General features: G+C 46.7%; 1 protein-coding gene across 1 annotated transcript in view; it reads right to left on the bottom strand.

Moving 5' to 3' along the window:
* The window catches only part of LOC147439638 (signal peptidase complex subunit 2-like), a 30,392-nt gene extending 9,349 nt beyond the window's left edge, over positions 1-21,043 (bottom strand). Inside the window, exons 1-4 of the mRNA XM_086485451.1 lie at positions 20,870-21,043; positions 20,188-20,347; positions 20,013-20,086; positions 19,774-19,916 (exon numbers count right to left, since the gene is read on the bottom strand). Of these exons, the coding sequence (XP_086341577.1) occupies positions 19,774-19,916; positions 20,013-20,086; positions 20,188-20,347; positions 20,870-20,947 (455 nt within the window). The 5' untranslated portion in view covers positions 20,948-21,043. The remainder of the gene's footprint in view (positions 1-19,773; positions 19,917-20,012; positions 20,087-20,187; positions 20,348-20,869) is intronic.
* Positions 21,044-21,686: the final 643 nt, after the last annotated feature.

The following is a 21,686-nucleotide window of genomic DNA, read 5'->3' as shown; positions in this document are numbered from 1 at the left end:
ACGTGTCAAAGCCTAAAGAATGGAGCCAACTTACAGATGCCAGCCGAGGGGCCTAAACCCTAAGAAGCAGTGGAAGAAGTGTCACAGAGTGAGGACGTGGTAACCCTAATTGCTGAAACCCTAATTCTGGAAACCCTAACCCTAAAACCTGCAAACCCTAATTTCTGCCAAAAACCCTAACTGCTGAACCCTAATTCTGGAAACCCTAACCCTAAAACCTGCAAACCCTAATTCTGGAAACCCTAAGAAGAACAAGCAACAGAAGAAAAAGTCCTACCAACTTATGGGGATCCCGTCCGATGGGGTCCCAAGTGACATAAAGGCATTAAAAATAAAGCAGAACACACTCAAAAGACTTTGCACATCAAAATATGATGATGTGGCACCTGTACGGACGTCCCGGAATTCGCGGCGGATTTTTAGGGAAATCCCGAAATTTTAGGAAAGTGATTTTTTGGAGTCAGCTTTTCATATTTGATGCTTTTAGGCTTTGGGCCTTTAAATATGAGCCTTGGGGGCCCTCTTTGGCACTCTTCAGCGCGCAGATTGAAGAGGAGATGCTCCCCGGTTGTTGTACTTTGCGAATCAGCAGTAATATAAAGAAATATCGAAAGGGGCGCCAAGGTTTGGGGCCAATACTCTCTGGGGTGGAATTTCGCCACTCCGTGTCGCGTGTCGTCTCTCTCTCTCTCTCAGTTCAGTTGTTATTGAAGTGCTAAAAGTCTGTTCAGTCTGTTCTTTTCTATTGGCACGTGGTGCCCGCATCTGTGACAGTGGTATCAGAGCATCAGGCGTGTGCTTTTCTAAAAGCATACCGGTCCTACAAAAGAGCAGACAGAGCTATTGGAATTTGATTCGAGGTATCTTCGCCCTCCAATCGAGACTTATTAGCCACTCCCACCCTTACTTCATCGCGCATCGGGCGCGCTCCCGTCTTCACCACAGTGTCTTACAGGGCATAAGCCAATTAAGATCACTTGCAAGAGAAGGATCCAGATTTGTTTCAAGTCACTGTTTTTCTCAGAAGCAGTGCTATGCAGATGTTGATTTCTACAGCTACCAAGCAGCATACTCCAAGTACTTGGCAAGCTTTCAAGAAAATTTTTTGCCCGAGGTTATATGGTTTCTGACATCTTCCTTCAGAGTGCAACTTCTGGCAGAGTGGGGTATCCTGAAATGCTTGCCATGGAAACCCTAGCAGATTATAAATTGAAATTTCTCGACACCTCTCAGTAGATGTCTCTTCACGAGCAGATAACCTTGGAGGTTCAGTGTGATTGCTATCTCTTGGGACTACCATCGCCGCCAAAGAAACACTGTCTGTCCAAGAGCTGATGGACCATGTTGTGCTCGGCTACGACCTCATGGAAGGAACCTAACCCTAATTTTTGGTGCAGGTTTCAAGATGGAAAGTCAGTCGACTTTTCGAGCTCGATTGATGTCGACATTGCTTTTTAAGTTTAAGTTCTATTTGATCTTGTTTGGTGATCCTGTTTGGAATTTGTTTGAAATGGATGATATCTGTTTTGAACCTGTCTTGGTGCCGATTTGAAATGTTTGACTTTGGTTTCAATGCCGGTTTCATTGATTGGCGATTTTTACTCCCGAGTGGAGGAGTGAGAAATACTGTCTTGATATTGTTTGAACCTCGGAACGACGCAGGCCGATGCCTGGGGAGCGTTTCGTTGTATGCTTGAACCTCCGAGCGACGCAGACTGCAGTCTGGGGAGCGTTTGGTTGTACAGTCCTCTGAGCTCATGGCCCGGACCTTCTTAGGTTATTTGCGGGGGGAGTGACGAGGTAGTCGTTGAGTAGCTTCATACCGCAGACCGTTTATCTCGGAGGAGTGCTCAGCGGCACTGTTTGTTGTGTCTTGTAACATGCATATGTGAGCATTTGTGTTGCATTGTGATGTGTCAATTACTGAATATTCCTAATTGGATGAGATTGCCTGGGTATGTAATTTTAGTGCATCAAGACACCCGTGGAAGATCAGTACGGTCTGGGTGTGATGGCTAATTTTACTACGCCGGAATATCAAGAGTTCCAATCTGGACGAAAGGAGAAGCTAACTCCTTGATCAAAACAGCCGAAGGAGAAGCTAACTCCTTGATCAAAACAGCCGAAAGGAGAAGCTAACTCCTTGATCAAAACAGCCGAAAGGAGAAGCTAACTCCTTAATAAAAAGAGCAAATTGATTGTCCCTCGGAAATTTTTGAGCTAACTTGAGTTGTTTTGCAGATATGCTGTAATCGCGGACGATTACTCTCTTTCAAGAAGGGGAGATGTAACAAACTGCTGACGTGTCAAAGCCTAAAGAATGGAGCCAACTTACAGATGCCAGCCGAGGGGCCTAAACCCTAAGAAGCAGTGGAAGAAGTGTCACAGAGTGAGGACGTGGTAACCCTAATTGCTGAAACCCTAATTCTGGAAACCCTAACCCTAAAACCTGCAAACCCTAATTTCTGCCAAAAACCCTAACTGCTGAACCCTAATTCTGGAAACCCTAACCCTAAAACCTGCAAACCCTAATTCTGGAAACCCTAAGAAGAACAAGCAACAGAAGAAAAAGTCCTACCAACTTATGGGGATCCCGTCCGATGGGGTCCCAAGTGACATAAAGGCATTAAAAATAAAGCAGAACACACTCAAAAGACTTTGCACATCAAAATATGATGATGTGGCACCTGTACGGACGTCCCGGAATTCGCGGCGGATTTTTAGGGAAATCCCGAAATTTTAGGAAAGTGATTTTTTGGAGTCAGCTTTTCATATTTGATGCTTTTAGGCTTTGGGACTTTAAATATGAGCCTTGGGGGCCCTCTCTGGCACTCTTCAGCGCGCAGATTGAAGAGGAGATGCTCCCCGGCTGTTGTACTTTGCGAATCAGCAGTAATATAAAGAAATACCGAAAGGGGCGCCAAGGTTTGGGGCCAGTACTCTCTGGGGTGGAATTTCGCCACTCCGTGTCGCGTGTCGTCTCTCTCTCTCTCTCTCAGTTCAGTTGTTATTGAAGTGCTAAAAGTCTGTTCAGTCTGTTCTTTTCTATTGGCACGTGGTGCCCGCATTTGTGACAAGGAAGGCCATTGAAAGGATGAGGACTGGGAGAGCATATGATCATGATGGCTTAGTGGTTGAGCACTTCATGCATGCCAGAGATCTACTAGCAGAGCTTCTAGCAGTTATGTTTAACCGTGCCATGTGTGAGGGCTTGCCTGATACTTGGAGCCTATCTACTATTGTACCTATCTTCAAGTCAAGAGACCCTATGGAGCCTGGGAATTATCACACTATCATGATCGGACACACATTGGCACGGTTGTACGCATCCATTGTTGAGCAGCAGCCGAGCAGACGGGCAGAGAGAGAGAGGATACGCGCAGCCCGGGCAGGCAGGGTTCGGGAGAGGTTTTTCTACTCTTGACCATATCTTGACACTCAGAGCCATCATTGAGGAGGGCAGATCACATGGGAGACGGATCTATTGTAGCTTTGTGGACTTCCGCAAAGCATTTGACACAATACCCAGAGCTAGATTGATGCGGAGATGGGAGTACCCACAGAGCTCATTTGGGGGGTCATGGCATTATACAGGTCAGTAGCGGGGCATGTACGCACCTCAGAGGGCCTATCTACGACGGTTCACTCCACTATTGGGGTGAAGCAGGGTTGCCCGCTCTCTCCTACTCTATTTGGTATGTATGTGGATGAGGTTTCTAACTACATTGAGAGAGATGGTGATAGAGGTGCACAGCTGGCAGGGACATGGATTCCACTATTTTTATATGCTGATGATATTGTGTTGATCTCCGACTCTCCGGGGATGCAACGTCACTTGGATGCTTTGCATACGTTCGCCCATGAAAGTGGTTTGTCTGTCAACCTTGGTAAAATCAAGGTCATGGTATTTAATACCACCCCACAGTGGATCAGGAGGTCAGCGCCCGCTCTCACATAAGGCCAGGAGACAGTGGAGAATACAGATGCTTGCACTTACCTTGGAGTGGTTTTCAGTGGACCAACATTTTCATTGAGGAGAGCAGCAAAGACTAGACTGACCAAAGCCCACGCAGCATTGGGTAGATTGGAGAGAATGTGTTCACATGTTCAGTTTCAGGAGCCTCGGACGAAGCTCTAGCTCTTTGACAAGGCTTCATTAGAGCCAAGGCTTCAATACCACGTGCCATTATTTGGGCAGAGCTAGCTGCCCCCCCACTAGTGGTGGAGGTGCTCACCATACACCGCATGTGGGAACTTCCCAGAGACAGATATGCCCGCCTTGCACTTGAGTCCTCTCGACAGTTAGCCATGCAGGGAGATACAACATGCTGGTATGGGGAGATGACATCATGGTTTCAGGCGCATGGGTTCAGCATAGACAGATTGCCCCCCTTCTAGTACTCACTGGATGCACCCTCTTTGACTCTTACACAGTCCAAGATCACCAGGCTCATCCGCCAGGACCTGACTCAGCTAGACACCAAGAGGACATGGATACAACCAGCACAAGAGTTGGGCACGAAGATGGCTTTCTACAAAGAGCATCTTCTCCAGCTTACGGAGGACGGTTTTGTGATGAGGCCCAAATACGTGGACACCCACTTGTCTCATGGGATATGATGTGCTATTGGCCAAATACGCACATCTTCACACCAGCTGCGGATCGAGACTGGGAGATACAGTGGAGTACCGGCAGAGGCCAGGACATGCCTCCTATGTGACATGGAGCCTGAGACAGAGTTGCACTACACATGCCACTGCCCCGTCTACTACGAGATACGTGGTCGCTTCCACTGCTTGTTCAGAGAGGGCTTTGGACCACTCTCCAGAGTCATGCAGTACAAGGATCAGAGATGCTTGGGTCTGTTATTGCTCGAGCTGCGCACACACACAGAGAGCCTGATGAGGGGAGAGGTTAGCCAGTCTCAGAGACGGATCACACACTTCTTAGAGCAGACATTGGGCACGCGGAGGAGCTACTACCACAAGAGAGCTCGTCGCCTCACACCAGAGGCACACTGATCGATCGAGCGACCGAGCTAGGGAGATCCAGACGCCCACCACTGTGGAGGACTACACAGAATCGACGGAGGCTGCATCGGAGGATTCGGATCACTTTGGCCTGACATGCACGACGGCCGGTGAGGCTATTGAGCATGGAGGAGATTGATGAGATCTGCCAGCGACCGATGCTGGATCTTTTGTGATTTAGCTATCCCACCTAGCTGCTTAGCTCACACCTAGCAATTTAGGATTCCATAGTAGTTTATTTTGTCTTTTTTTTTTGTTACTCTGACTTTGTATTAGAACCACCACATTGTAACTTTCTGGTCTCATAGGTCACTTTGGCCTTTTCAAGAAGTTAATATAACATTTCATTTCATTTCATCATCTCTCTCTCTCTCTCTCTCTCTCTCTCTCTCTCTCTCTCTCTCTCTCTCCGCCCCCCCCCCCCCCTCGCGCTGCTCCTGCATTCCCCCCCCCCCGGGGCAAGTACAGGCTCGATATAGACAACCTGCAAACAGATTTCAAATTTTCAAATTCTCAAATCACATTGCAGGGAAATTTTCAGAAATTCTCAGATTTGATTGCAGGCAGAAACTGAAGAAATTCAGAAAATACAGAAAATCCAAAAAAATTCAGATTGCGAGTTTTTTGCAAAAATTGCAAGGGTACGCAAAATGTATGCTTGATGCGGGAGAAATGTATGCATAATGTGGAAACATATGTGCGCATAGTGTGGCTCTCGTTTTTCTGGCGGCGATTAAGCATGAGGAAGCAGAATGATAAGATCGACCCCTTAGAGGATGCCATTCAAAAGTGCAAAGAAGAAATGACGGAAACCATTACCAAGATGAACCGCAACCTATTGGGCACAATAAAAATGCTCGAAGGACGCGCGTGTTGAGCCAAGAAAGCAAGATAAATGCACTAGAAGATCGTGTGACGGCTCAAGACGAAGAGATTGCGTCACTCAAGAAGGATCTCGCTGAAGCACGACCAAGGACCACACTTGAAGAGGGTGAATTGTAACCCTCAGTAATAGAAGAAATCAGCACGATCAAGGAGCAAGTACGGGCCATCAAAGAGGGAGAAGAGCAACACAAAGAAATGACGACTTCTTGGGCGGATGTTATTAGAAAGACTCAACAAAAGGAAGATGAAGCCGAGAAATGGATCGAGGTTGCCAAGAAAGGAAAAGGCAAGGAAATAACGTCCACGTCCACACCCACTATTATTAATCTGACACTAGAGGAGGAGCAAAGAAGATGTGTGCACGCTTTACATGTGGGAATTTGTAGCCTCAAAGACAAAGATAATGTGGACGAAGAGGTAAAAGAACTCATGGCTTTGATGGGGGCTCATGAGCCGATGCACACAAGAGCTTGGAGAGTGGGCAACAAGAAAATGGAAGCAATGGGGAAACCTCGAAAGAAAGGGTATTCATCCTTCGTTTTCCCTCCATGGAAGCGAAGAAGGTCTTTTTGAAGAAAAGGCCAACTCTTAAAAAGACGGGCATCTTTCTCGAGGATCGCTCATATGCAGTTGACACAATGCCGAGAGCCAGACTTATATGCAGACTGCAGGACATGGGTGTGCCTATAGAGCTCATATGGGGTATTCTGGCTTTATACAGGATAGTGATAGGGCGAGTACGCACTACTGAGGGAATGTCTGACATGGTCCACTCTACTATTGGAATGAAGCAGGGATGCCCCCTATTTCTGACTCTTTTTGGGATGTGTGTAGATGAGTTTTCAGACTATGTAGAACGTCAGGGAGACAGAGGGGCTCAGCTAGCAGGGACATGGATCCCATTGTTACTATATGCTGATGATATTGTGTTGATTTTCGACTCTCCAGAGGGGATGCAACGTCATTTAGATGCTTTGCATACATTTGCTCGTGACAGTGGATTATCTGTCAACCTTGGGAAAACCAAGGTTATGGTGTTCAACACCACACCACAGTGGGTCAGGAGGTCAGCATCCACATTTACATATGGCCAGGAAACTGTGGAGTACACAGATGCATAGATCCATCTTGGGGATCCATCTTGGGGTAGTTTTCAATGGACCGGTGTTCTCACTGAGAAAAGCATCTGAAACTAGACTGACGAGAGCATATGCAGATTTGGGAGGATTGGAGAGGATGTGTTCGCAGGTTCAGTTTCAAGAACCGCGAATAAAGCTATGGCTTTTTAACACTCTAGTGACTTCAGCTATGCTCTACGGAGTTCGAGTAAAGGGACCCTCAATAGACCATCATGGGAGATCTAGCAACACAGATGGATGGAGATATATGGAGAGGCCTTTGGTCTCTATGATCGCTCGGATGATTCGGGCTAAGGCCTCAGTGCCGCATGAGATTATCCAAGCCGAGCTAGCCCCCCCCCCCCCGCCCCCTCGTGGTTGAGGCATTGACTAGATTAGTATCCTTTATACACAGTTTATGGGATCTCCCCAAGGACAGATATGCTCGGCTCACCCTGGAGTCTTCTCGACAACTAGCGCTACAAGGGGATATAGCATGTTGGTATGGACAGATGACAACATGGTTTCAGTCACATGGTTTCAGTCACATGGTTTCAGTCACATGGTTTCAGCATGGATAGACTACCTCCGTTTCAATACTCCCTAAATGCACCCTCCCTGTCTCTCACACGGACAGAGATCACCAGACTCAATACGTCAGGATCTCATTAAGCTAGATACCAAGAGCACATGGATACAGCCAACACAGGAGTTGGGCACGAAGATGGCCTTCTACAGAGAGCATCTTCTCCAACTCACGGAGAACGGTTTTGTGACTAGCCCTGCATACATGGATACGCACTTATCTCATGGGATACGATGCGCTATTGGGCATATACGCACATCCTCACATCAGCTCCAGATCGAGACTAGCCGATTTCGAGGGGTACCAGCAGGAGCCAGGATATGTCACCTATGTCAATTAGAACCAGAGACAGCTGCACTACACGTCATTGCCCCGCATACTATGAGATATGTGGCCGCTTCCACTGCCTGTTTAGAGAGGGTCTCGAACCATTTTCTAGGGTCATGAGATACGAGGATCAGAGGTGTCTCGGATTGTTCCTGCTAGAGCTGCGCAGACTTCTAGAGAGCTTGTTGAGGACATCAGGGAAGAGACAGTCTCAAAGACGAATCACAGATTTCTTTACACCAGCTAGGGGAGAGCCAGAGTAGCAGTCATCACAACAGATCTCAGAGCCCACCCACACCAGAGGTACATTGATTGATCGAGCCATTGAGCTAAGCAGATCGAGACGCCCACGACCTCGAGGGGTCTCCCACCATCGACGAAGGCTACAATAGAAGATATAGATCACCCTAGCTCGACATGCAAGACGCCCAACCAGAGTATTGACCATGGAGGAGGTTGATGAGATTCGACAACGATCGATGAGAGATTCCATTTGAACCCACCACCCCCCCCCCCCCACCCCCCCCCCCCCCCCCCCCCCCGCCGCCCCTCTATCTTGTCTCAATTCCGAATCAGTTTCAGATTCATTCTCTTAGTGTTTTTAGTTTCAGTGTTATCGTACTTTCCGTACTCATACATGGTATCAAATTCACCAATGGTAACTTTTTGGTCTCATAGGTCATTTTGGCCTTTCGAAGACATTAATATAACATTTCATCTCATCTCATCTCATCTCATCTCATCTCTCTCTCTCTCTCTCTCTCTCTCTCTCTCTCTCTCTCTCTCTCTCTCTCTCTCTCTCTCTCTCTCACACGAAGATGGCTTTCTACAAAGAGCATCTTCTCAGCTTACGACGGACAGTTCTGTGACAAGGCCCAGATACATGGACACCCACTTGTCTAATGGGATACGGTGTGCTATTGGCCAGATACGCACATCTTCACACCAGCTACGGATCGAGACTGGGAGATACAACGGAGTGCCAGCAAAGGCCAGGACATGCACCTTGTGTGACATGAAGCCTGAGACAGAGTTACACTACACATGCCACTGCCCCATCTACCACGAGATACGAGGCCGCTTCCACTGCTTGTTCAGAGAGGGCTTTGGACCACTCTCCAGAGTCATGAGGTACGAGGATCAAAGATGCCTGGGTTTGTTTCTGCTCGAGCTGTGCAGACACAAAGAGAGCCTGATGAGAGGAGAGGCTAGCCAGGCTCAGAGACACATCACAGACTTCTTTAGAGCAGACACTGGACACCCAGAGGAGCCACTACCACAGTAGATCTTGTCGCCTCACACCAGAGGTACACTAATCGATCGAGCGACTGAGCTGGGGAGATCGAGACGCTCACGACTACGGAGGACTACACAGCATCAACAGAGGCTACATCAGAGGATTCGGATCACTTTGGCCCGACATGCACGACGCCCGGTCAGACTACTGTCCATGGAGGAGATTGATGAGATCCGCCAGCGATCGATGCTGGATATCTTGTGACTTGTGATTTAGCTATCCCAGCTAGCTGCTTAGTTCACACCTACCAGTTTAGGATCCCATAGTACTTTTATTTTATCATTTTATCATTTTGTCATTCATTTTGTTACTCTGACTGTGTATATCATATTCACCACATTGTAACGCTCTGGTCTCATAGGTTATTTTGGCCTTTTGAAGACGTTAATATAACATTTCATTTCATTTCATTCATCTCTCTCTCTCTCTCTCTCTCTCTCTCTCTCTCTCTCTCTCTCTCTCTCTCTCTCTCTCTCTCTCTCTCTCTCTCTCTCTCTCTGTGTGTGTGTGTGCGCGCGCGCGCTTTTGACACAACCTACCTCAAAAGCAACATAAAACATCTCTTATTTACAACAATGCTCTGCTATTTACAAAACGAGCCCCAAAAAGCTAATAACCCTTTGCATAAAAAACTACCACCAGCATGAACGGTCTACCACTTCAGGGGCCATACTCAACACGTCATCACTGCACGACCACCGCGTTTGGCAGGCAGCCACATCAGCATCCCCTGCTGTCACGAGGACGTGGCAGTTATTAACCATGTCACAGAGATGTGGCAACTGCTAACCTTGGTTGTTGGTTTCTTTCCAATGGGGTTTATTTTATTTATTTTGAGACCCTCTTTTTGAAGTAGCAAACGGTCGGACATTGTATGGCCAATGTGAACGGTAGATTCACCCGCAGACGGGAAGTGGTCGGCACTGGAATTCGTATGGTAAGAGGATGTCTAGGCTCAGAGCAAGATCATATAGGTCCCCCCGTCGCACTTAGCAAGTTGGTGGATACTAGGAAGTGAACTCAATTAAGGCGTAAAGTCAAGGTGGGACTACCAACCAAAAGTATCCGACAGTTGGGCCACATTGCATTTTTGGATGCGGTCCCAATGAGGATAGATGGTCAGAAGACCAGTGGGAGCCCAACGGAAGCATCTCCTAAAATTTAGGAAACTGCTATTTTGGGCCACGAAATGTGTTCGCGTCATTACCTTCGGTATGACTAGGGGAACACTTTACAACTCTGCCGCGAAGTCAACTGACGCACCAGTTGAGATATTTTTAGCAAGGAAAGCCCAAACTCGGAAACTGGGCGACGTGTCAGCTTGTGAGCGATTCTGCCACTCTGGGAGGCAAAAACGAGCTGCATATCATCAAAGGGGGCGCCATTTTCAGCCACAGGCGGATTGCAACAGGTACAGAAGCTATGGAATGCTTACCTTGCCCTCTATGCACAGTATGGTGACGGGAGTGATGCCCCAGTTATGTGATGCCCCACAAGAGGGCTACTCATTTGACTGATGTACAGTTGTGTGGGTTCATGCTTTTGTGCTGAGGCAAGAGCCTCCTTGAGCAGGAACAGGGGTAGCTAACTGCTGCTCCAAAGCAGGCACTGATGAGGGTCATAACCTCACCGTACAGGTGCAAAATCAGCGCTGTGTATGCGCTGTAATTTGACTGTTTTTCAGCCATACGGACGCCAGGATCATTGGGAATCGTGCCCCACTGGCAAAGGACAGTTAGGGGACTGTTTGGGGCTGAAAACAGGGCAAAAACCAGTAAATACAGCGTGCTGAATTTACTGTTTTTAGGCAGGAATCAGAGGGTATACGACAGTGCAAGCGAGTTCCAGCAGGGGAATTGGTTTCGCGCAAGTTTTGGGGTTGTTATGCTGCCAAAATTTGGCCAAATCAAATGGTATCTAGGTGGATACACGTGAAGGATTCCCAGGACCTTACCTTGTAATTTACCCTCCTAAAGAATAAAGAAATACCGAAAGGGGCGCCAATTTTGGGGCCTACAGGTTGTCAACGTCTGCTCGGAGCATTCTAGCTTCCGAGCCGTGTGTGTATTCAAGTGTTAACTCCCGTCGCAGGTTCTCTTTGCAAAGTGCTCTGTGTGTGTTTAAAGTAAAGAATTTCGGGTGAAAGCCAACGCCTACCGCCCTACGGGCCGGTTTCATGGTTCCATTGCCGGGATATCAATCACTTTTTCCTCAAAGAGTGAGCCTGGATTGTTCAGGGTAAAGACACACAGTGCAAGAACACGGGGATTACACTATGGCCGACAAGGGGAAGGGAATTATGGAAGAGGGTTCCTCTCCAAAGGACAGGCAGGAGATTCCTATGGTTTTTGAGATTGGCGAGAGCTCACGGCCACGTCAGTCTGTACCTCCTGTCAACGTGAATGTCCCTCCAGTAGTACAGGGCTTTATGACACGGCAACTTGAGGATGATGCGTTTAAGACTCAGTTAGTTGCCGCGGTGAATGTCTTTTCGCAGCTGGTGCAGAATCCGAGGTTTATGGAATTCTTGCAAGCGCCACCAGTGCAACAACAAAATAGGCAACCTACGCCGCGTACGGAGCTTGTTGAAGCTCAAGCCCAGGTACTTCATGAGGCGCAGGAGGAAAGGGAACACTCGCATGTTGCGGAGTCGGGGGCTCCAAAGCAGGTTCCTCCCGTGCTTGAACAGGTGGCTAGAACGCCTATTCCACAGGTTATGCCAGTTCAGCCCGCCACCTTTCAGAGCCAGCATGCTGTCTTGAATGGACAGGGAGCTGGATACCAGGCTATGCACTCAGTTTTTCCACCACCCACGGTACATCCTGGGTATTTCGGGGGTGGATCAGTGTTCCAAAGTATGGCTGGTTATGCGTCTGGAAGTCAGCCGTACATGCCAGGAACAGTGTTCGGGGGTATGCAAGGCATCATGCCAAACCCCATGTATGGTACTATCGGCATGCAGCAAGGTTTCCACGGCAACCAGGGCCAGTTTGGGGTGCCACAGGGTCATTTTGGCATGGCTGGTTTTTCTGGACAGCAGCCAGATATCGCACCTCTGACGCAAAATGTGAATGGCCAACACGTGCCGATCATGCCTAGTACAGTGCCCATGTTGCAGACCATCCCGTATGACAACTTGGGGGCACTAGAGAAGCCGAAGGCTTACAAAGAGGGTGGTGCAGCAGTAAAGTTCAGTACCTTCAGTGGTTTCGAGGACAAGACAAAGGCACTCACTTTCCTCCAGCAGTTTGATACAGCTTATGCGGGAGGGAATTTTACAGAGGCCTCGAAGGTCAGGAAAGCTGCCACTTTCTTAAAGGACAATGCGCTTACATGGTGGACGACATTGTTAATGCAAGGACAGGCACCCGCCACTTGGGTTTACTTCAAGCAAATGTTTGCATCTGCTTGGCTATCAAATGAATTTGAAGCCGATGTCTTGACAGATTGGCACCAGCTTACGGCAGCTTCGTGCAAGAGCTTGCTGGAGTACAATAGGAGGTTTTGTAAAGCATTACTCTCAGTGACCTCCTACAGATTTGTGCCACTGACAGAGCAGATAGAGAAGTATTGTTGTGGGTTGCCTAAAGGGCTTCGCGATTACTGTACAAAGAATAGAGTGGCTACCCTTACTCAGCTTATGGAAGTTGCGAACACTGGTCTTGCCCTGTTGAAAGGAGAGGACAGTGGATTTCCGAGCAGTGATAAAGGAGGGCAGCAGAAGAAAAATTCAGCGAAGAAGCCCTTTGTGAAGACGGCTCCTGATGCGTCACAGGGGTCAGAAAACGCCACCAAGGACAAGGATTCAGCTGGGACTTCTGGAGCACAGGCAAAGAAACAGAAAAGGAAGCCTTTTGTGCGCAAGTCGCTCGAGGAAAAGAAGGTCCTAATGGCTGAAAACAAATGCTTTATATGCGAGCAGCCTGGTCATATTTCTATCCATTGTCCACAAAGGAAAAGGCCAGCTGACTCAGAGGATAAAGAAGACCAGAAAGGCAAGAAGCCTAAACCCACGGCAGGTTTAGTGCCAGACATGGTGGGTGACAGGCCCAGCACAGATGCCAGTGAGTTATGCAGGGCATGGGGTAAAGTTAGGGATCAGACGGCACTCATCTTCTTTGATCCAGGTGCCAAAGCCAACTTTATCTCACCAGAGTTAGCTATGAAGCTCGGCATCAAAGCTGAAGAGATGGGGTACACAGCAGAGGCAGGGTTGGCATGTCCTGGCCACTCAGAGTGTGTTACTCCTATCATTGGAAAACTGCGTCTGCATATTCAGTCATATGTGGACACTGAAGAGTTTTACATCATGCCGCTGGAAGGTTGTGACGCCTTGTTGGGGATCCCGTGGATGTTCCGAGTGCATGGAGTCTTGGATGCCTACAACAAAAAGATCACTGTACAGCATAGGGGCAAAACTCACATCTTGGATGTAAAGCTTAAAGGAGAGTCAGTCCCTATTGTATCTGCTTCTGCTATCACTTCTGTAATAAAGAATCATCTTTCTGTGTACTTGATTTTTGCACGTGATGTCTCAGATAGGGATCAGTCAAATTTATCTGTGTTAGATAAAGAAAGGTCAGCATTTTTGCAAAAGTTTAGTGACTGTTTTTCTGATTCATTACCGTCGCAATTGCCGCCAGAGAGACCTGAGGACCATCGGATAGATTTGGTGCCAGGGTGTAGCCCACCAAATAGACCTCCCTACAGGGTTAGTGCGGCGCAGCAGAAAGAGATTATGGGCCAGGTTGAGGAGTTATTAGAGAAGGGGCTGATTCAGCCTAGTTCTTCACCCTTTTGCTCCCCAGTGCTCCTAGTGCAGAAGAAGGATGGCTCATGGCGCATGTGTATTGATTACCGTGCGTTGAATAAGAATACCATCAAGAATAGGTTTCCTATTCCTCGCATTGATGATATTCTCGATCGTTTAGAGGGTGCTGCAATTTTCAGCAGGATAGACCTGAAGAGTGGGTACCATCAGATTCGTATAAGCCCAGAGGATGTGCACAAGACTGCGTTTAGAACGACATTTGGTCTTTATGAGTTTCTAGTGATGCCGTTTGGGCTAACAAATGCTCCAGCCACGTTCAACAGAATGATGGACCGGATTTTCCGCTCGCATCAACAGTTTGTTGGAACATTCTTCGATGACATGATTGTGTATTCGAAGAATGAAGAGGAGCATAGGCGTCACTTGACCATTGTGTTCGAAGAGCTGCGCAGTCACAGGTTACTTGTCAATCCTAAGAAAAGAGAATTCTTCCTCGAAGAGATCCACTTTCTGGGCCACATAGTCTCAAAGGATGGTGTTAGAATGGATCCCGCAAAGGTCGAAGCTATCAAGACATGGCCAGACTTGAAGACTGTGCACGATGTCAGAAGCTTCTTGGGATTGTGTTCCTACTATAGAAGGTTTATCAGAAATTTTGCAGAGATAGCATCGCCTCTTCACGCATTGCAAAAGAAAGAGGTCACTTTCAGATGGACCCAAAAAGAGATTTCAGCTTTTAGTCTCTTAAAGGAAAAGTTGACTTCAGATCCAGTTATTGGTTTGCCAGATCTCAGGAAGTCATTTGTGGTCCAATGTGACGCGTGTGGCAGTAGCATCGGAGCAGTGCTAATGCAAGATGGACGGGTAGTAGCATATGAAAGCCGAATTTTGCAAGGGCCAGAGAGGACTATGCAAGTCTATGAGAAAGAACTCTTGGCCGTGATTCATGCGCTTTCTAGCTGGAAGCACTACCTCTTAGGTGCTGATTTTGTTGTCCAGACAGATCATCAGACCTTGCGATACTTCTTGACACAATCAAAGTTATCCGAAAAGCATATGCGATGGGCAAACATTCTTTCCATGTTCCACTTCCAGATTATGCATGTGGAAGGCAAGAAGAATGTTGTGGCTGATGCGTTATCAAGAAAGCCACAAATTTCAGCTGTGTCAATTCCTTATCATCATGAGTTAGATGACATGAAGGAACAGTATACTGCTGATGAAGATTTTGCAAGGATCTTTGAACAGTTACAAGAGGGGCAACATCATGAGCACTACCTCCTCAGAGATGGTTTTATGATGATGCATGGCAGACTTTGTGTCACTAGGCCATTGCGACATAAGGTCATGGAAGAGAGTCATGTCCCACCGTATGCAGGGCATCGTGGCATTGATGCAACAGTTAAAGCGGTAGAGACGTTCTTCTATTGGCCTACCTTGAGGAGAGATGTGGATGCCTTTGTGCGAGCATGCATAGTTTGCTAAAAGGTCAAGTTTGACAGGCAAAAGGCACCAGGGTTGTTACAACCACTGCCGATTCCGGATAAGCCATGGGAAAGCATTGCTATGGACTTTATCTTTGATCTTCCAAGGACGCCAACAGGGAATGATGGTATATGGACCATTATCTGCAGGTTCAGCAAGCAGGCCCATTTTATCCCTGTCAGGAAGAAGATAAAATCTGATCAGATGGCACGCTTGTTCATGTACAATGTGTTTAAGTACCGTGGTATGCCACAATCGATTATCAGTGATCGTGATCCTCGCATGACCAGTTTGTTCTGGAGAGGATTGTTTGAGAACATGGGTACTACGCTCAAGTTCTCGTCTTCGTTTCATCCACAAACTGATGGACAGTCAGAAGAGGCCAATTCTACTGTCTTAGATCTGCTGAAATGCTATGTGTCAGATAATAAGGGCAAATGGGAACAATATTTGCCTATGCTTGAGTATGCGTACAATAATACGGTGCATTCGTCTACTGGAAAAGCACCTTTTGAAATTGTTGAAGGCGGCAAAAAGGTTCCTCCCATTTTGCATACAAAGGACAAGATCTTTGAGGCAGATCGATATGTTGAGAACATGGATGAGATGTATAAGAAGATTAAAGTTGCCTTGGAGAAAACTCAGGCAAAACAGAAAAAGGCTGCTGATCGTCACCGTCGTGAATTGTTACTATCACCTGGTGATTGGGTTCTCTTAAGGTTCGAAAAGGCAAGATTAAAGAAGATGAAGGGCAAGGAACGGCTGTTTCCTAAGCTCAGCATGCGTTACTATGGGCCTTTTCAAGTGCTTGACAAGATCAACGATGTGGCTTACAGGCTGAAATTGCCTGATGCATGGAAGATTCATAATGCGTTTCACGTGAGTCTTCTAAGACCCTTCGTGGGTGATGTGCCAGAAGATATGCCAGTTGAGGATCAGCCAGAAGTTGAAGAACTTGATGAGATCCTGGTACCTGAGCAAGTTTTGGCACATAAGGACAGAAAAGTTAAAGGACAAGTTGCAAGACGCTATTTGGTGAAGTTCAAGAACTATCCGCCTATGGATGCAAAGTGGATGGAAGAGCATGAACTGTCAGAGTCACCAAATGTATTGCAGCTTTACCTTGAAGCCTTTGGGTTACAGCCTACTTATGCCCCAACCCAACGTGTGCAAAGGAGGGGTAATGATAGAGCTAGTACATCGAATGTACATATGAATTCAGTGCCATAGATAGAAATGGCAAAAGTATGAAGGCCTCATTAAGTCATTTGTATCTATGTATGTTACGACCTTTCTTGCGGATACATGCGATGATAAAAGAGTGTTAATAGCACAAGATCATCAGTGGCGTGTATTTATGGTATGCAATCGAGGACGTTTGCGATTTCAAGAGGGGGGTATGTCACGAGGACGTGGCAGTTATTAACCATGTCACAGAGATGTGGCAACTGCTAATCTTGGTTGTTGGTTTCTTTCCAATGGGGTTTATTTTATTTATTTTGAGACCCTCTTTTTGAAGTAGCAAACGGTCGGACATTGTATGGCCAATGTGAACGGTAGATTCACCCGCAGACAGGAAGTGGTCGGCACTGGAATTCGTATGGTAAGAGGATGTCTAGGCTCAGAACAAGATCATATAGGTCCCCCCGTCGCACTTAGCAAGTTGGTGGATACTAGGAAGTGAACTCAATTAAGGCGTAAAGTCAAGGTGGGACTACCAACCAAAAGTATCCGACAGTTGGGCCACATTGCATTTTTGGATGCGGTCCCAATGAGGATAGATGGTCAGAAGACCAGTGGGAGCCCAACGGAAGCATCTCCTAAAATTTAGGGAACTGCTATTTTGGGCCACGAAATGTGTTCGCGTCATTACCTTCGGTATGACTAGGGGAACACTTTACAACTCTGCCGCGAAGTCAACTGACGCACCAGTTGAGATATTTTTAGCAAGGAAAGCCCAAACTCGGAAACTGGGCGACGTGTCAGCTTGTGAGCGATTCTGCCACTCTGGGAGGCAAAAACGAGCTGCATATCATCAAAGGGGGCGCCATTTTCAGCCACAGGCGGATTGCAACAGGTACAGAAGCTATGGAATGCTTACCTTGCCCTCTATGCACAGTATGGTGACGGGAGTGATGCCCCAGTTATGTGATGCCCCACAAGAGGGCTACTCATTTGACTGATGTACAGTTGTGTGGGTTCATGCTTTTGTGCTGAGGCAAGAGCCTCCTTGAGCAGGAACAGGGGTAGCTAACTGCTGCTCCAAAGCAGGCACTGGTGAGGGTCATAACCTCACCGTACAGGTGCAAAATCAGCGCTGTGTATGCGCTGTAATTTGACTGTTTTTCAGCCATACGGACGCCAGGATCATTGGGAATCGTGCCCCACTGGCAAAGGACAGTTAGGGGACTGTTTGGGGCTGAAAACAGGGCAAAAACCAGTAAATACAGTGTGCTGAATTTACTGTTTTTGGACAGGAATCAGAGGGTATACGACAGTGCAAGCGAGTTCCAGCAGGGGAATTGGTTTCGCGCAAGTTTTGGGGTTGTTATGCTGCCAAAATTTGGCCAAATCAAATGGTATCTAGGTGGATACACGTGAAGGATTCCCAGGACCTTACCTTGTAATTTACCCTCCTAAAGAATAAAGAAATACCGAAAGGGGCGCCAATTTTGGGGCCTACAGGTTGTCAGCGTCTGCTCGGAGCATTCTAGCTTCCGAGCCGTGTGTGTATTCAAGTGTTAACTCCCGTCGCAGGTTCTCTTTGCAAAGTGCTCTGTGTGTGTTTAAAGTAAAGAATTTCGGGTGAAAGCCAACGCCTACCGCCCTACGGGCCGGTTTCACCTGCTCTCTACCTCTCAGCTCTGCTCTGGTCCAATTGAGTCTGTATTGGGATTGTAAGTTGTGCCATGTCAGGGTTTAGACTGGGTTTTCAAGGTATACCACTTCAGGGAATCCACCTCCTCCCTGCACGGACCCGCGAATCCCACCAGGATTTCCACCACATTTGGCAGGCTGCCACACCAGCATCTCCTGCTCTCTAGCTCTCGGGTCTGCTCCGATCTAGTCCGTGGCAGTTGATCGGACGTCACCAGAGGAGAATAATGGATTGAATGCTGGCTGCTTAGCCTGCCTATGGTGGCCGAAGGAGGAGGATCCTCAAAGGTACAGAGGATGCTCAAAACAAAATTTACAGGTGTAGTAGTAGTAGTAAGACAATTTGGGTAGCGTACCATTTGCAATGGCTGAGTGTGTCGTACAGGAACTAAGAAAACTAAAATGATTCATCATCAAGTGAAAGAAAAGGTCCTTGAAAGGAAGGACATGGGGTACGGCAGCATATGTGATAAAGTCGCTCAACTATTTGATGACTTTTTAGATATGAGGATGCTGCACAGCTTTAGGAGCATGTTGGGGGCGCTTTAAGTTGCCCTTGAGATTGTTGAAACATCCAATACAATGTACTCGGGGGGGATCGCTTCCAACATGATCCAGTGTGATTGCCATGACACCCGTAATGTTTTCTACCTGGTTTGTGGCAGGTTGTTGTGCTTACAATATTATAATTTACCAATTGCCTTCACCCTCTGTGTTTTTACTTTCTTTTTTTTTTTTGTACTAGAACCAGCAAGCCGTCGAGGGGATAAGAGCGAGCCAGCTGCCGGCGAGCTGGCGGGGGCAAGGAGCAAGTTTCTCCCTCAGGGTTGTAAAAAGTATTCTCATGCCATGTCTTCTATTCCATGGTCTCTTGTAAGTCTGTGGTATGGTGGCATAGTTATGTTGTCAGCCCAATTAGTTCTTCTCTTCATAGTTATGTTGTCAGCCCAATTAGTTTTTCTCTTCATGCTTATATCTTACACTTACAAAATATCAATGTGCGAGATACATTACCATGGTAATCTATACTAAATGAGAGAAGGAGAAGAAAAATGAAAACAACTGGATCTCAATGAGTGTCTGTGAGTAAGAAAATCTCTGCTGCATGAGTCAGAGTCCATGTGAAACTTCAAGCAGAAAGAAGCAATCCTCGATCTTTGACAGTATCCTGTCTGGTTATGGTAAAACATTAAAATATTTGTGTATTTGCTCAAACAGTAAGAAATGGAGATTTGATCATCATAGACTTCATCAGTAAACCATTGATACAGTCTAGGTTAGTACGTGCTTTGAAACACAATTTAAACACAGCATCGCAAACTTAGACACGGCTTATGGATCTAATGGAACTGTGGCATAGTAGATGACCCCTTTTCGATATAAAAAGTTCCCTTACCACTTTGTAACACTCTTTGTAAATTCCACTGGAGGATTTGCAGACAACGACTTGGGGTCTGCACTAGCTATTTCCAGGGTGTACAAATCCGAGAAGCGTGGAAATTTGGAAGAAATAGCCAGCCCTGTACTGCTAAAAGAGTCCTGTCAATTCAAACAAAAAATTCGTGGTTGTAAAAAAACAGAAATTATAACACAGAAATACAAATTGCTGGCTAGCCTTGCAACTGCCATTCTCACCTGAAGAGGGTGAGTAAAGAGAATGTGGTTTTTCTCTTTGAAATACAAGACAAGCTGCAGAGCAACGAACAGGACTATGTACGTGGTACACGTCAAGGAAAAATCTCAATGGTTGAGATACATCAACAATCACTAATAGGCCACACAGAAAGATAGCACAAACAGTTTCACAGACAAGGATATAGGATGATGCACCAAATAAGCACTTCCTTGTTTGCCGGGAACTTTTTTGGATAAAATTGGGCTACCAAAGCAAGGGCACAAGCCAGCAGTCCTAAACCCATCTTCAGATTGCTGAGGCTGACATTTTCAGAATAGCCCTTTGAGGTCACAATCTGCAACCGCAAACAATATAGAACTTACATAAGCAAACGCTTCTTATCCTAAGCCATGCATCACTGTTTCCTTCGATCAAAAACACATACACATGCATGAAGAATCAGGATGATTCTGCCAGCTAGAATGAGAAAAACAATAAGAATTTTGGCTCAGTTATTGATGGCACACACGTATATGGCATCGTCGAGCTGACAGCCCTTGCGCCAACTGTGAAAGGAATGCAATTAGTGAGGTAGCTGAATCAAAATTTATCCGTGCAGATACCAGATCGAATTCTTTCAGGAATGCAATTAGTGTCAGAATCGCCGTGTATAAATGACGCAAAAGAGGGGTTGCGCCACTCGCATGTATTGAAGGTGGGCAACACTACAGATTTTCGCATAATCCCTCAATAGAAGTTTCAAAAACCATCTCTACAATTCTTGTAAGACCGCAAAGCCTCAATGGAGACTAAGCTGTCTCAGAAAAAAAAGCACAGCATCTGTACGAGAAGAGGAAAGGAGCTACATCTCACTCACCTCTGTGACCGTGTCGTCCAGCACGCGCTTCAGCGAGTAGTGATCCAGCACATTTGCTTTCTTCTCCTTCGACGCCATCGTCTAACCTTTCAAGTCAATACTGCGTTAAGTAGAAGCTTGGATGTGTGAACTCAACAAATGGGCTATTTCACCCCGAGCTCGCAGAAACTCGACCTTACTAGTAATCCCTTTAGCATAGATAGATATATTAATATTAATTAGGTTAGTGTTTATCTTGTCTTTGGAATAAAACTAAGCATATGTCTATCTTCCTGCAAGAGCCACGGATAATCATTGCAACTCAAGTTGTTAGATTTTGTTACTTCAAACAGATCTCGAAGACCAAGAACAGTCGGTTGTTCAGTAATTCCATGGAAACAACTAGTTTCATGGAGATAATACAAGAAAGCAGAGGGGTGATCTTAGCCCTTGGGAAATGGAAGAATTCGGATGAGTGGAACATATTAATTGGCATCGTAGATATCGGTCCGCAAGGATAAGGACGTGGCTTTTTCGGGGTCGCTCCCCTGTTAGCCGATGTTTGGTCTATTGGAGATGTCATGGCTCGGCATGAGCATGACAAGAATCTGTGATTTTTTGGGTTTGTCAATATAATCCACTCACCATTGTGAGTTTTGCACCCAAAAAAAAAAAACTAAGCCTATGTCCAATGGATATGTGGGGATGTGAGGCCGCAGGGGGTGGTGAGCAAGATATGAGGCCGTAGGCGGCCGTGAGCAATAGGAGTTGCGTGCAGGTAGGACCGAGAGGCGTAGGTAGTACAAGTTTTGAGGCGCGTAGATATGGTGGTATCGGG

Source organism: Adiantum capillus-veneris, chromosome 16 (genome assembly GCF_014529385.1).
Source record: "Adiantum capillus-veneris isolate H3 chromosome 16, ASM1452938v2, whole genome shotgun sequence".
In the NCBI taxonomy this organism is placed as follows: Eukaryota; Viridiplantae; Streptophyta; class Polypodiopsida; order Polypodiales; family Pteridaceae; genus Adiantum; species Adiantum capillus-veneris.
Note: the sequence above shows the minus strand (reverse complement) of the source record. Positions and strands in the feature narration are given on the sequence as shown.